The sequence below is a fragment of the Pecten maximus genome, chromosome 6 (assembly GCF_902652985.1).
Source record: "Pecten maximus chromosome 6, xPecMax1.1, whole genome shotgun sequence".
In the NCBI taxonomy this organism is placed as follows: Eukaryota; Metazoa; Mollusca; class Bivalvia; order Pectinida; family Pectinidae; genus Pecten; species Pecten maximus.
This window is the reverse complement of record NC_047020.1, coordinates 10,686,729-10,701,382: the sequence shown is the minus strand read 5'-3', so window position 1 is coordinate 10,701,382 and position 14,654 is coordinate 10,686,729. Positions and strand designations below refer to the sequence as shown.

The window sequence follows — 14,654 nt, the reverse complement described above, 5'->3', positions numbered from 1 at the left end:
ACCGAGTCTGAACTCAGTTTACCAATCCTTACAATACGTACCCTCCTCATCCACCGCGTCTGTACTCAGTTTACTACTCCTTACAATACGTACCCTCCACATCCACCGAGTCTGAACTCAGTTTACCAATCCTTACAATACATACCCTCCTCATCCACCGAGTCTGTACTCAGTTTACTACTCCTTACAATACGTAACACCCTCATCCACCGAGTCTGAACTCAGTTTACCAATCCTTACAATACGTACCCTCCTCATCTACAAAGTCTGAACTTAGTTTACCAATCCTTACAATACGTACCCTCCACATCCACCGAGTCTGTACTCAGTTTACCAATCCTTACAATACATACCCTCCTCGTCCACCGAGTCTGAACTCAGTTTACCAATCCTTACAATACATACCCTCCTCGTCCACCGAGTCTGAACTCAGTTTACCAATCCTTACAATACGTACCCTCCTCATCCACCGAGTCTGAACTCAGTTTACCAATCCTTACAATACGTACCCTCCTCATCCACCGAGTCTGTACTCAGTTTACAAATCCTTACAATACATACCCTCCACATCCACCGAGTCTGAACTCAGTTTACCAATCCTTACAATACATACCCTCCTCATCCACCGAGTCTGAACTCAGTTTACTACTCCTTACAATACGTACCCTCCACATCCACCGAGTCTGTACTCAGTTTACCAATCCTTACAATACGTACCCTCCTCATCCACCGAGTCTGTACTCAGTTTACTAATCCTTACAATACGTACCCTCCTCATCCACCGAGTCTGAACTCAGTTTACTACTCCTTACAATACGTACCCTCCTCATCCACCGAGTCTGAACTCAGTTTACCAATCCTTACAATACGTACCCTCCTCATCCACCGAGTCTGAACTCGGTTTACCAATCTTTACAATACATACCACCCTCATCCACCGAGTCTGTATCAGCTGTGTCATTTGTCATCTCATTCTCTATGGACTTGAAGAACTTCTTGTCGTACTGGCCGAGGTTCATCAGGACAAGCTCATCGTAAGGTTCATACAGGAAAAGTACCTCCACATCTCTGGCCTGGAGAGCCTCCAGGTACGGAGACTGCTCAGCCAACTCTCGACTACAAGGAAGCAGAATAGGGAATAGAGATCTACCAAAAATATTTACCTTCTACTAATTAAACACTTCAGACATCACTCAAAACATCAAAGAAATTAATCTTGAATTCGATAATTCAAACAATTAAGGTTTTCTCTCATTGCTGATAAAGAGCATACAGAATTCAATTTATCTATAGATTTTCATTAAACAAGAACAGTTGGAGACTTACTTTGGAGCAGACAAGAAATAGATCTCCCGAGCTCCTGCGTTCATCCGAGACGCATATTCGTTCATACTGATACGTTCACCCTTGGCTGATTTTGATGACTCAAATCTCAACAGCTTTGCAATTTCTTCCTATCAACATTGCAGAATTAACAAGAATAATTATTTGAAGTGTGATAAATATGATAACACTGTTATTCAGGATAGAGCATTGAGAAAGGACACTCTAAAAGGAATTGCTTTCAATGATGTTTGGTTTACTTTGGTTTATTTTTGTTTAACGTCCTATTAACAGCAAGGGTTACTTGAGGACATGCCTGACTTTGGAGGTGGAGGGAAAGCCGGAGTACCTGGAGAAAAACCACTGACATACCCGAGTCATAAAAGTAAAAAGAAGACTGACACCATCATATCCCGCTAGTATATATGTATCCTACCAGGATGTCTATCATTGACTTACTCTTGTCTCCTGATCATGCTCAGTGACGATTCCTTCCCGGAAAAACAGGCCATAGTCATCGTAGAATGCCGCGTAGCTGGCCTGGTCCTTCTTTGCACAGTCTTGGAAAAATTTGAGAATGCGACTTGTAAGGACTTGCCTTAATTTCCTGAAAGGAGTAAAGAACAAAATGAAATACTCAGAATGTAAGTAACATTATTAATGACATGAGTTTTATGTAGAAGAGTTTCAGAAATCAATAGTCGAGGAGGATCGTACCTGATGAGCGAACTGTCCTGTAGTAGCTCCCGACTTAGGTTGAGCGGTATATCCTCACTGTCCACCACACCTGAAAGAGTCATTATTATTGGCCAATCAAATGGTGGAAAGAAAACGGGATTCATTACACGCACCCTCAAACTGTAGAGTATAACTACTAACATCAAATTCTGGCTACTACATCAGATGTATCCCTGTATTACTGGAAATAAATTCCAGCTAAATAGTTACATGATCAAACCTAAATCGTCTGCACCGTGTTAAGAGGAATAAATTGCATTTTTTTCTTTTATTACACAAGCTTCTTTGATAACAGCTCTACATTCAATGACTACTTTTGCCTTCATATCTAGCTGTTCGGAAACTTACAGAATAAAAAGACGGTGCCATATGCAAATTTGTAAAGCCTACCTTTGAGGAATCGGAGCCAACGTGGCAGTATATGGGAAGCTCGAGACATGATCATAACTTTTCTGCTATAAAGTGTCACACAAACATCGGTCTCACGACTCATGTCAAATAATGCTGAAAAGGAGATCAATATATTATATTAATGACTCTTTACATATCAATGTCATAATAATCACAAATATCACATCCAGAATAAGGGTAAAGAAACCTTAAATCCACCAAGCAATAACAGCGGTGATGGTTCTACTCTTCGCACAAAATGAATAAATCTACTAAATATGGTACACAGCAATAATTTTGTGTAAAACTATTTTTTGAATTTTCAATAATAAAGATAATTTGTACAGTGATGAATTTCTGTCTTACTTGGTTTATACTCAGGGACATAGAAAAGGGCTCGGATGTTGAGTGGCGCATCAGTCTTGTAGTGGAGATGATATCGAGGCTTGTCATACACGTTACCGATATATCTGTAAAACTCCTCGTGCATATCGGCCGTTATATCTTTCTGATCCAATAACCAGAGTGCCTAAACATGTATATAAATATAGAAGTATGTAGATATGCACCTATGCAGAGCATGTAAACAGTTTAGTTTATTTTGTTTAACGTCCTATTAACAGCCAGGGTCATTTAAGGACGTGCCAGGTTTTCGAGGTGGAAGAAAGCCGGAGTACCCACAGAAAAACCACCGGCCTACAGTCAGTACCTGGAAACTGCCCCACGTAGGTTTCGAACTCGCAACCCAGAGGTGGAGGGCTAGTGATAAAGTGTCGGGAGACCTTAACCACTCGGCCACCGGCATGTAAACAGATATGAACAGAATATGGCTCATAACCCAAACAACATATGTATACAGTATCAACATGTATATACAATTTAACTATGTATAAGCAAAAGTTTTACCAATATTAAATTTATACATAACCAAAGTGCATGTATTTCTATATATTCGTAACATACATGTTATATTACTGTGTTAACTCTTAATTGAGTGAACTACTTTCATTTTACATACATATTTATATACATATCTACATGCACAATGTAACAAAGAAATGTTTAGATTATAATACCTGAACAACGTTTGCTCGCTTTCCATTCAGGAATATTGGGACACCCACGAAGTTACTGTATCTCTTCACCACCTCTGTAAATAAACACAGAATCAGAAACTTGTATCTACAAACATATATCAAATATGCTATCACATACTTCATTATTGTGACTATGGTATTACAAACTATATCACAATAAACCACATCATAATAAGTCATTCACTGGTGTCCTTTCTAGGGAAAAGTCGCTCACTCATTGGTGAACTTGTTAGAGAAAATGACTTGCTCGCCTGGTGACCTTGTTAGAGAAGAGCGACATGCACACTGGTGACCTTGCTAGAGAAGAGTGACTCGCTCACTGGTGACCTTGTTAGAGATGAAAGACTCGCTCACTGGTGACCTTGTTAGAGAAGTGTGACTTACTCATTGGTGACCTTGTTAGAGAAGAAAGACTCGCTCACTGGTGACCTTGTTAGAGAAGTGTGACTCGCTCATTGGTAACCTTGTTAGAGAAAAGTGACTCGCACACTGGTGACCTTGCTAGATAAGAGTGACTCGCTCACTGGTAACCTTGTTGGAGAAGAAAGACTCACTCACTGGTGAACTTATTAAAGAAGAGTGACTTGCTCACTGGTGACCTTGTTAGAGACGAGTGACTAGCTCATTGGTGACCTTGCTAATGAAAAGTGACTCACTCACTGGTGACCTTGTTAGAGAAGAGTGACTCACTCATTGGTGACCTTGTTAGAGAAGAGTGACTCACTCATTGGTGACCTTGTTAGAGAAGAGTGACTCACCTTTAATCATTTCCTCGTTTGCATAGTTATAACAGTCTCCCTTCAGGTGGAGAACAATCTTAGTACCCCTCTGTACTCCCTCAGCCTCAGCTATCTCAAACATCCCCGTCCTAAATACATGTAAGGTTAAACTCTGTTTGTTATATACATCTCTGTCCTAAATATATATATATGTAAGGTTAAACTCTGTTTGTTATATACATCCTCGTCCTAAATAAATACATGTAAGGTTAAACTCTGTTTGTTATATACATCCCCGTCCTAAATAAATACATGTAAGGTTAAACTCTGTTTGTTATATACATGCCCGTCCTAAATACATGTAAGGTTAAACTCTGTTTGTTATATACATCCCCGTCCTAAATAAATACATGTAAGGTTAAACTCTGTTTGTTATATACATCCCCGTCCTAAATATATACATGTAAGGTTAAACTCTGTTTGTTATATACATCCCCGTCCTAAATAAATACATGTAAGGTTAAACTCTGTTTGTTATATACATCCCCGTCCTAAATATATACATGTAAGGTTAAACTCTGTTTGTTATATACATCCCCGTCCTAAATATAATATATACATGTAAGGTTAAACTCTGTTTGCTATATACATCCCCGTCCTAAATAAATACATATAAGGTTAAACTCTGTTTGTTATATACATCCTCGTCCTAAATAAATACATGTAAGGTTAAACTCTGTTTGTTATATACATCCCCGTCCTAAATAAATACATGTAAGGTTAAACTCTGTTTGTTATATACATCCCCGTCCTAAATAAATACATGTAAGGTTAAACTCTGTTTGTTATATACATCCCCGTCCTAAATATATACCTGTAAGGTTAAACTCTGTTTGTTATAAACAACTCTGTCCTAAATAAATATATGACCTGTTAAAACTCCTGTTATTAGTAAACATCCGTCCTAAACAAATGAAATGTTAAATTACTTCTATCATAAGCATCTTCATACAATCATTTCTTGTTGAATTTCAGCATTGCTATGCATGAGGGAAAGTTTAACATATTATATTTTTAACTTCTTCAACAATAAATTGTTAAATTACACTGATCTCATATGATGTTATTTAAAATAAGTAAATTTTAACACTGGTGTAAAGTATAAGATTATTACAAGGGTTACTTACCCATCAGATGTCCATTTGTATCCCACGGCATCAGGCTGGTGTGATTTTGAGAACACCTCGACCTTGTCAGCCACCATGAAGGAGGAATAAAAGCCCACACCAAACTGACCAATGATGTTACTGTTGACGTCCGACTTACTCTCACTCACAGACTCCAAAAATGCCTGGTCATAAGATTAGTAAAGTAGTCATTTGTAAATTATATATTTATGATTCATAAGTTTATATCAACAAATGGGATAAAAGTCACTCGATTATAAACCTCACGTCAAAATTTGTCTAAATATCTGACCGATGAGAAGTAAAACCATGAGAAAATATTTTTTGTTTCTAATAATATGGTTGACACAAGTACCAGACATGTTGATGAAAACATGGAAAAATGGAATTATGGGTTCTTAAAAGACAAAATATTTTATCAATTACAGCACTATCCTGAAGTGAGAACAAATGTTTCCAGTATTTACAGTGCTCAGTCAATGTGTCTGTACCTTAAGTTATTTCAGAGATACATGTATACAGATTAGATAAGCCTGAAACGGGCTCTCAAAAAATATATATACAATGTATATATATTTCGAAATCAAAGAGGTGTAAAACTAAATCAACAACATGTTTAACATGTACACCTATCACATTCTGAGTAAAGAACATGATCTCAGGTAGAACTGCCATCTTACCTTAGAGCCAGACCGGGCTATCGTACCAAGGTTACCAATCATCTCTTCCTTCGTCATTCCTACCCCAGTGTCCTGTATTACAAAACACAAATGTTAGTGTAACCAGTACAACCTGGTCTCATTCATCTCACCTTCTGGTTTTTAGTTTTAAGATTGATTTACTTATCACACCATTCTCCTTTTTGTTTTCTTCTGGTGTGACATGAGTTTGAGTTTATAATACAGATATATTGTAGTTGGTTCAGATCTTACATTCCAACATTAATGTCTAATCTTGGAGTCAATTTCTTGACTTGAAGTTAATGGTTAAGTATTAGGACATTTTGTAGACACAGATGAAACATTAGAAGAATTTCTAGGATTTTTATTTTGATATTTTAACTGAAACTCTAAATAGAAAAAAAGGAACTGCATTATACCTGTATGGTGAATGTTTTCTTGGCATCATCAGCAGCGAGGTGTATCTCCAGGGGAATAGTAGGGTCTCCCTCCGTGCTCCCACTCATCTCCATGTACCGCATCTTCTCCAAGGCATCACTGGAGTTGGAGATCAGCTCCCGGATAAACACCTAAAGTCAGAAATTATATCTCATCAGGTGTATTACAGCTTAAATTACATTTCAATTAGCACAACAAAAACATAATTTAACCAGACACTACCAACAGAGCTTTGTTACTTCTAATTGGATGTTTATAATTAATTAGACATCAACAAGGATAACTGACAATTTTAAATCAAGTTATCATTTTTTATCATTTCGTGGGTAAAAAAACAAGTCAAGTGGTAAATCATTGATTACTATATATATAGTATAGTAGTGTTTTTCACTTGTAGGAAAAATACATGTACAATGTATTACCATTATCTGAGGGGAATTCGCAAATTATACGTCAACAATCTTCTGGGCATTTCATGAATGTCATCCATGTTGATTTCAAATAAAATGAAGCAGGAATTGTAAATGTTCGCTTTTGTTATTGTTGTACAAGAAGAAACCCACTATTTGGTGGAATGGTAAATTAACTAAACAACACGATGATCTCTAATGTACACACCTCTCTCTCTGAATACAGAGACCGTGCCACAATGTCAAGAAGCTTCCGTGTCTCTGCCTGGAACTCCAGTTTATCTCCTGGACCTGTATAAGATAGATTTTAGTGAGGTGATGATAGCAATGCCTAATTAATAAGAAAAATATTACAGATTCTGTCAAACTGACTGACTAATGTGTTGAAATTTTGGAAAGACAATGAAGGAAAAAATAATTGGTTGTTTTTTTTTAAATTGATTTTAGTAATTTAATAAGATTGGCAGAGAAAGGGTTGCTCATTACATCAATGCATATATAGAACAGGAATTGAAACAATCCCGGTCTTTGACAAGATTAACGAAGACTCAAACAACTGAGTCAAGCATGCGCATGCCCTGTCAACTGAATACTAGGGCAAGATAATGGTACCTTTACCAGATACACACAGGTAGGGAGAATATGGTGTACCCACCAGTTGACCTTTACCTGATAACCACAGGTAGGGAGAATATGGTGTACCCACCAGTTGACCGTTACCTGATACACACAGGTAGGGAGAATATGGTGTACCCACCAGTTGACCGTTACCTGATACACACAGGTAGGGAGAATATGGTGTACCCACCAGTTGACCTTCACCTGATACACACAGGTAGGGAGAATATGGTGTACCCACCAGTTGACCTTTACCTGATACACACAGGTAGGGAGAATATGGTGTACCCACCAGTTGACCGTTACCTGATACACACAGGTAGGGAGAATATGGTGTACCCACCAGTTGACCTTTACCTGATACACACTGGTAGGGAGAATATGGTGTACCCACCAGTTGACCTTTACCTGATACACACAGGTAGGGAGAATATGGTGTACCCACCAGTTGACCTTTACCTGATAACCACAGGTAGGGAGAATATGGTGTACCCACCAGTTGACCGTTACCTGATACACACAGGTAGGGAGAATATGGTGTACCCACCAGTTGACCGTTACCTGATACACACAGGTAGGGAGAATATGGTGTACCCACCAGTTGACCTTCACCTGATACACACAGGTAGGGAGAATATGGTGTACCCACCAGTTGACCTTTACCTGATACACACAGGTAGGGAGAATATGGTGTACCCACCAGTTGACCTTTACCTGATACACACAGGTAGGGAGAATATGGTGTACCCACCAGTTGACCTTTACCCGATACACACAGGTAGGGAGAATATGGTGTACCTACCAGTTGACCTTTCTGTGTCTTTGATAATGGAGTGGTATGTTTCTTCCTCCCTGGCTTCCTCCTCGATTATCTCCCCTTGGATAGTCTCTGGCTCTGTGCTGAGCAGTGATGCACTGGTCATAAAGCCCCTGTGTCCTCCCATCCACATCCTGGGACGTGTCACTTGGTAGATAGGTACCTGGCATTGCCTCCCTAAAGTGAAAACATCTCAGTAATTTTTGTTATCACTAAATGTGTTTAAATAGAAATATTTATTAAAATTGGTATAGTTACACAACTGCAGATTATATAAATACTTATATATAAATATGCACTGTGTGTAAACAATTTGGTAGGAAACGTTTTTATTTCTCAAACTTGGTCACAACTGAAATGATAAGATAAGATAAGATAAGATAAGAGAGAAATACGCAACGAAAATCGTCAATTACTAAGGGCTAAGGAAACAACGAAGTATCCTTTTAGTGTATAATAACATCTTACACCTCAACAATCCATCGTATGCCCATTATGTAGAGTAATCAACTGGTAAGTCGGTTCCCAACCCCAAAATACCACCTTCATCTGAGACGGCCGCCATCTTGTTTATCTTACCTACGACCGAGATAACTACTCAGTACGACAACAAACTCAAACTAAACTCCATCAACAGTCAAAATTACTAGATGTCAGAGAACAAATTAAGAAAATTCATAAATAAACAAAGAGATCCACCAACCGGAAAAAGATCACGGCAACCGGTAATCCTAACAGATAGCAAAGGAAAATGGCTACAAAGACATACGTGTAGCGATGTAGAAAAACAAATTATGTGGCTATCCAAAAGTGGAGCAAAAATAGAAGACAGTACACACTGGTTAAAGAAAAACATAGCAAAGAAAATAATTCAATACGGTGACATATGGCTGTATGTCTGGCTTGGAACCTGCAACCTAACATCCAAATCCAAGCAATACATCTCACTAAATCAGGAAGATGAAGTCAACAAGCTAACGCGAAAATATCAAGAAATCATCAACACCATACAAAAATACCCGGGGTCAAAAATCACGATCCTAGAAACTCCAGTATATTCGATCAAATCCTGGAATACAACGAAAGGACACAAAGATCCAAATACATTTAACGAACAAGACGAACAGCTCGCAGAAGAGATATACAAACTAAATGGCAAAGTTCGAGAAATAAATAACAACTTAGGTACACACTCCCCAGAATTCTCATCTGATTTGAGCACAAACACAAAATACAAATGCGGGAACAAAAGGAAACTAAAAACCAAGAAACAATATAACTACCATCTATACAAAGACGGAATACATCCAGACACGCTTCTAGCAAAGACGTGGCTAAAGAAAATAGCAGAACAATCGAAGAGAGACTGTTGGGAAAACAGTAATAAAGAGTAAGTCAATCTAACAGAATCAGTCAGCGTGGGTTTTTCCACACTATACTGTTTCATCATGTTAGCATTGACCCTCCTATTACTGGTACACACCATCATCACCAACAATAGAGAACATACAAAAACTTGGAACCATCAGCAACTATTACACAATGCGTTAAACACCAAAATGCATAGCGCAGGAAGAAGACCTATATTACTACCATCAACCTCCAATAAACAACACAACTTAATCATACTTACCATACTATTAGCCGGAGACATAGAACTCAACCCAGGTCCTAACAAAAACGCCAGCATATACCCATGCGGCCTGTGTGAAAGGCCAGTGTCTTGGAACTGCCAAGGGGTATGCTGCGATGCCTGCGACATCTGGCACCATAAATCTTGCATCGAATTATGCACCCAGGACTACGAGCTTCTAGAAAGATCAAACGTCCAATGGCTTTGTTGTAAATGTGAGAGTATAAACGTCAGCTCTTTCACATTCAGGAGCTATGAGTGTGAAACTTCCAACATTTATGAACCACTATCGGGACTAGACATCACTATGGAATCAGTAAGATCAGCCTTTAGCCCACTAAGAACAAGCAGCCCAATAACAAGGAACACCTCAACAACATCAAGAAATACACTACCTAGTGATAGATCAAGACTAAGTAGCAATCCATATGAAGTACCAACAAAGAAAAACCTACGCATCATGACAGTGAACTGCCGGAGTATCAAAGATAAAAGAGAAGAATTTGAGGCCGCAATACACTATTTAAAACCTGACATAGTGTGCGGAACAGAGTCATGGCTAAAAGGAGTTAAACCAGGAAAGAACCACACAAAAGATGCGATAAAATCAAGTGAAGTTTTTCCATCAAACTACATCGCATATAGAAATGACAGAGGAACGCTTGGAGGAGGAGTCTTCATACTTGTAGAGAAGTCTCTCACATCTGTGGAACAAACATCATTCATTACAGATGGTGAGTTAGAATGGATAAAGATCAAGATGAAAAACAACAAGGATCTACTAGTAGGGACATTCTACATGCCCCATAGAGAGCTAAAACACCTAGAAGAGCTAAGAAAATCTTTAGAAATTATTGATAAAGAGAACATAAACAACATCATACTTACGGGTGATTTCAACTGCCCTAACATCAATTGGGAAAATTTAACAGCAACAGGACAAGATAAAGAAATCCAACAAAGGTTAGCAGATATTACCGGAACAAACAACCTCACCCAAATACATGAAACACCAACTAGAGAAGGAAACCTGTTAGACCTGATCTTTGTGACCAACCCTACCTTAGTTAAGTCATCAGTAAATGTACCAGGAATTTCCGATCACGATATTATCATCACAGATTTTGATACTAAGGTACACCATCAAAGCAACGTTAGTAGGAAATGTTTTATATACAATAAAGCAAACTGGGAAAACATCAACCAGGACCTAAAAGACCTAAATAACACCATAGAGAACAACCAAAAGGAGGGGAATACAGTACAACAACTCTGGGACACCTTCAAACATGCACTATTTAGCACCATGGACAGAAATATACCAAACAAGCAAGTCAAATCCAAAAACTCAATACCATGGATTAAGTCCAAACAACATAGGATGCTAAAGAAAAAACAAAGACTATACAGACAGGCATGGAAAACAAATAAATGGTCAAACTATAGATCTTTCCAGAAAGAATGCAAAAGACAGCTACGTAAGGCAGAGTACGAATATGTAAACACCAACATCATAGAGGGCCTAGAAAACAAAAATACAAAACCGTTCTGGAAATATGTAAAATCAAAAAGACAAGACTCCTGTGGTATAGCACCCCTCAAAAAAGGACCTAATTTAATATCGGACAGTAAAGGCAAAGCAGAGATATTATTAAATCAATTTAAGTCAGTATTCACAAAACCAACAGATAGTGGACTTCCATCAACAAGACTAAAATCAAAGGAAACTATCAAACCAATCAAAATATCTCAAGAAGGACTCAAAAAGCTACTACAAAAGGTTAATGTCACAAAATCTTCCGGTCCAGACAACATCCCAAACAGGATCCTAAAAGAATGCGCAGAACACCTAGCACCTATACTAACAAAGATTATGCAACAATCATTAGACACAGGGAACCTCCCCAAAGACTGGAGAGATGCAAATATATCAAGCATTTTCAAAAAAGGAGACAAACACCTACCAGAGAACTATCGTCCTGTGTCACTAACATCGGTCACATGTAAGATCCTCGAACACATAATATGCCGACACATGATGAAGCACCTGGAAAACAACAACATACTCACCAACTTAAACCACGGATTTAGATCAGGCTACTCATGTGAAACACAACTCATAACAACGGCAAATGATTTCCTACGAGAGTACGACAAAGGACACCAAGTCGATGTTGCCATCCTAGACTTCTCCAAAGCGTTCGACACAGTCCCACACGACAAACTACTCCATAAACTAGATCAATATGGAATAAAAGGAAGCCTACACTCATGGTTAACAAACTTCCTCACCACCAGGAAGATGAGAACAATAGTTGAAGGTGAGAAATCAGAGGAAACATCAGTGGATTCTGGAGTGCCACAGGGTACTGTACTCGGACCAATAATGTTCCTATGCCATATAAATGACCTCCCGGATTGTGTCAACTCGTCCGTACGCCTATTTGCAGATGACTGCCTGCTATATCGCAATATAAACGCAGATAAGGACCACCATCAATTACAGACAGATCTAAACAACCTGGAAAAATGGGCAATAGACTGGGGTATGAGATTTAATGCGAAGAAATGCTATATCATGTCAATCAACCAGAAAACATCACGGTACTATGAATTAAACCAACATATACTACAAGAAGTCCGGGACAACCCATATTTAGGCTTACAATTTTCAAACGATCTGAAATGGAACATCCATATAAACAAGACCTACAGTAAAGCCAATACCACCCTAGGCTTCGTAAGGAGAAACCTAAGAAACGTACCCGAAAATTGTCGTAAAACAGCATACATATCCCTAGTAAGATCAATCATGGAGTATGGAGCTACAATCTGGAACCCATACTTACAAGGGGATATCGACAAACTGGAGCGGATACAGAACAGAGCAGTCCGCTTCATCAAAAAAGACTACAAAAATAGAGAACCAGGATTCATTGCATCAATGAAACAACAACTAGAACTGGAAAACCTAGAAGACAGAAGACTAAGCTTGAGATTAATATTAATGTACAAGGTGGTTGAGGGGTTGGTGCCGTCGTTGCCACCAGCCGAATACACAAAACAGACAAGACCCACTCGCCAGATAAAACCGAGGCAGTTCAAAGACCATATCACAAAAAACGTTGTAGAAAAAAGAGTCTGTAACAACTCAAGAGGACTGGTCATTCCACCGAGTAAGACACCACAGTACCAGTTCTCCTTCTTCGTAGACACTACAATACACTGGAACCACCTACCAGACAAAGTCGTGCATGCGAAATCCGTGGAGGAATTCAAAACCGCCCTCCGGAACCAGCACCAATAAAACCCAAGGCGCTCTCTCTCTACCGTTGTATAAAAACCTATATAGGGCACTACAACGTATTCATACAGATACAGATACAGAAGTTTATATTTATGTAAATATTCAAAAAAGTATGTCTCGTCTAAATATATAATGACTGTAGACACTAAATTATATAACCTAGTCCCTTGTATAGCTTGCAAAGAGAGAGACAGATCATATGTTATGTGATCAGCAGGAAACTAACAAAAATTACTCAATCAGTTCTTGGCGTATTCAGAAAAATTGAAATATGACGAATTTTAGGAGTGTAAACGATGGCTGTCCTTCGTCAGCTGATCATGGTCACCGCAATACAGCTAGCTTACTCCAAAATCCAGAACACTCAATATTAATGCACAGACAAAACAGTTCATGTAACAATATCGATCGTATAGTAAATAGTTCTGAATTTAAATCAATCCATAATATTAAATAGCATTAAATATCTATCATTGCAAATATCAACATGAACGTCATTGATGTCAATGTCATCTGACGCAAGACAACCATTTACAGAATGACGGACTAACTGAGTCTCTTCCTGTTAAATTATAATATTTACCTGCTTTCCGTGGCAAATGAATGCAACGTGACAGAGAATATGATTGTACAGGGTTACGGAGAATCGAATTGCGTAAAAATCGCAAGTCGTTGAACACACATGTTCGCATGGAGGCCGCCATTTTGAAAAAGAAAGAGTTATTTCCCCTAGAACACTCAGATGAGTGAAAGGTTTGCTCCAATTTATTGCATTTTGTCAAAATTAACCAATTAAATTTTCATATAACAGAACTACTTCAAACATTTTATGAAGTTCCGAATATTGCCAGACATATTTGAATAAAATAAAGAAGTAAGATTAAAAATGATAAAAATAAATAGGGAATTATATGGCATGCCGTTTGGGATTTTACTAATATAATTAAGATAACTCTATTCTTTGACATAATACAGATATCTGTATCTGAATTAGATATCTGTATTTAAGATGGAGATATGTGTATTTTAAATACAGAAATATGTATAATATATATATATATATATATATCTTGAATAGAGCTCTCTGTTTGCTATTGAATACAGATATCTGTATCTAAATTAAAGACATATTTTTCAATCAGATATATATATATCACAACTTAGAATCTAGACATCTCCAATAGATAAATAAATAATAAATAAATAAATAAATAAATAAATAGAGATATCTGTATTTTGAATAGAGAGATATCTATTTCTAATGGCTATCATGGCAAGCCATTTGGGTCTTTACCCA

At 37.9% G+C, this 14,654-nt stretch overlaps 1 protein-coding gene across 2 annotated transcripts in view; it reads right to left on the bottom strand.

Annotated features, from left to right (window-relative positions):
• LOC117328936 (heat shock protein 75 kDa, mitochondrial-like) overlaps positions 1-14,052 on the bottom strand; it is a 41,900-nt gene extending 27,848 nt beyond the window's left edge. Inside the window, exons 1-15 of one of the 2 annotated variants that reach the window (XM_033886567.1) lie at positions 13,941-14,052; positions 8,403-8,594; positions 7,191-7,273; positions 6,554-6,703; positions 6,135-6,206; positions 5,455-5,618; positions 4,307-4,416; positions 3,528-3,601; positions 2,818-2,980; positions 2,452-2,565; positions 2,041-2,110; positions 1,783-1,930; positions 1,327-1,454; positions 940-1,116; positions 250-263 (exon numbers count right to left, since the gene is read on the bottom strand). In XM_033886567.1, the coding sequence (XP_033742458.1) occupies positions 250-263; positions 940-1,116; positions 1,327-1,454; positions 1,783-1,930; positions 2,041-2,110; positions 2,452-2,565; positions 2,818-2,980; positions 3,528-3,601; positions 4,307-4,416; positions 5,455-5,618; positions 6,135-6,206; positions 6,554-6,703; positions 7,191-7,273; positions 8,403-8,594; positions 13,941-14,049 (1,768 nt within the window). In that variant the 5' untranslated portion in view covers positions 14,050-14,052. Of the gene's footprint in view, positions 1-249; positions 264-925; positions 1,117-1,326; positions 1,455-1,782; positions 1,931-2,040; positions 2,111-2,451; positions 2,566-2,817; positions 2,981-3,527; positions 3,602-4,306; positions 4,417-5,454; positions 5,619-6,134; positions 6,207-6,553; positions 6,704-7,190; positions 7,274-8,402; positions 8,595-13,940 lie in introns of both variants that reach the window. The other variant, XM_033886566.1, reaches the window with a different exon arrangement.
• Between the last annotated feature and the right edge of the window lie 602 nt (positions 14,053-14,654).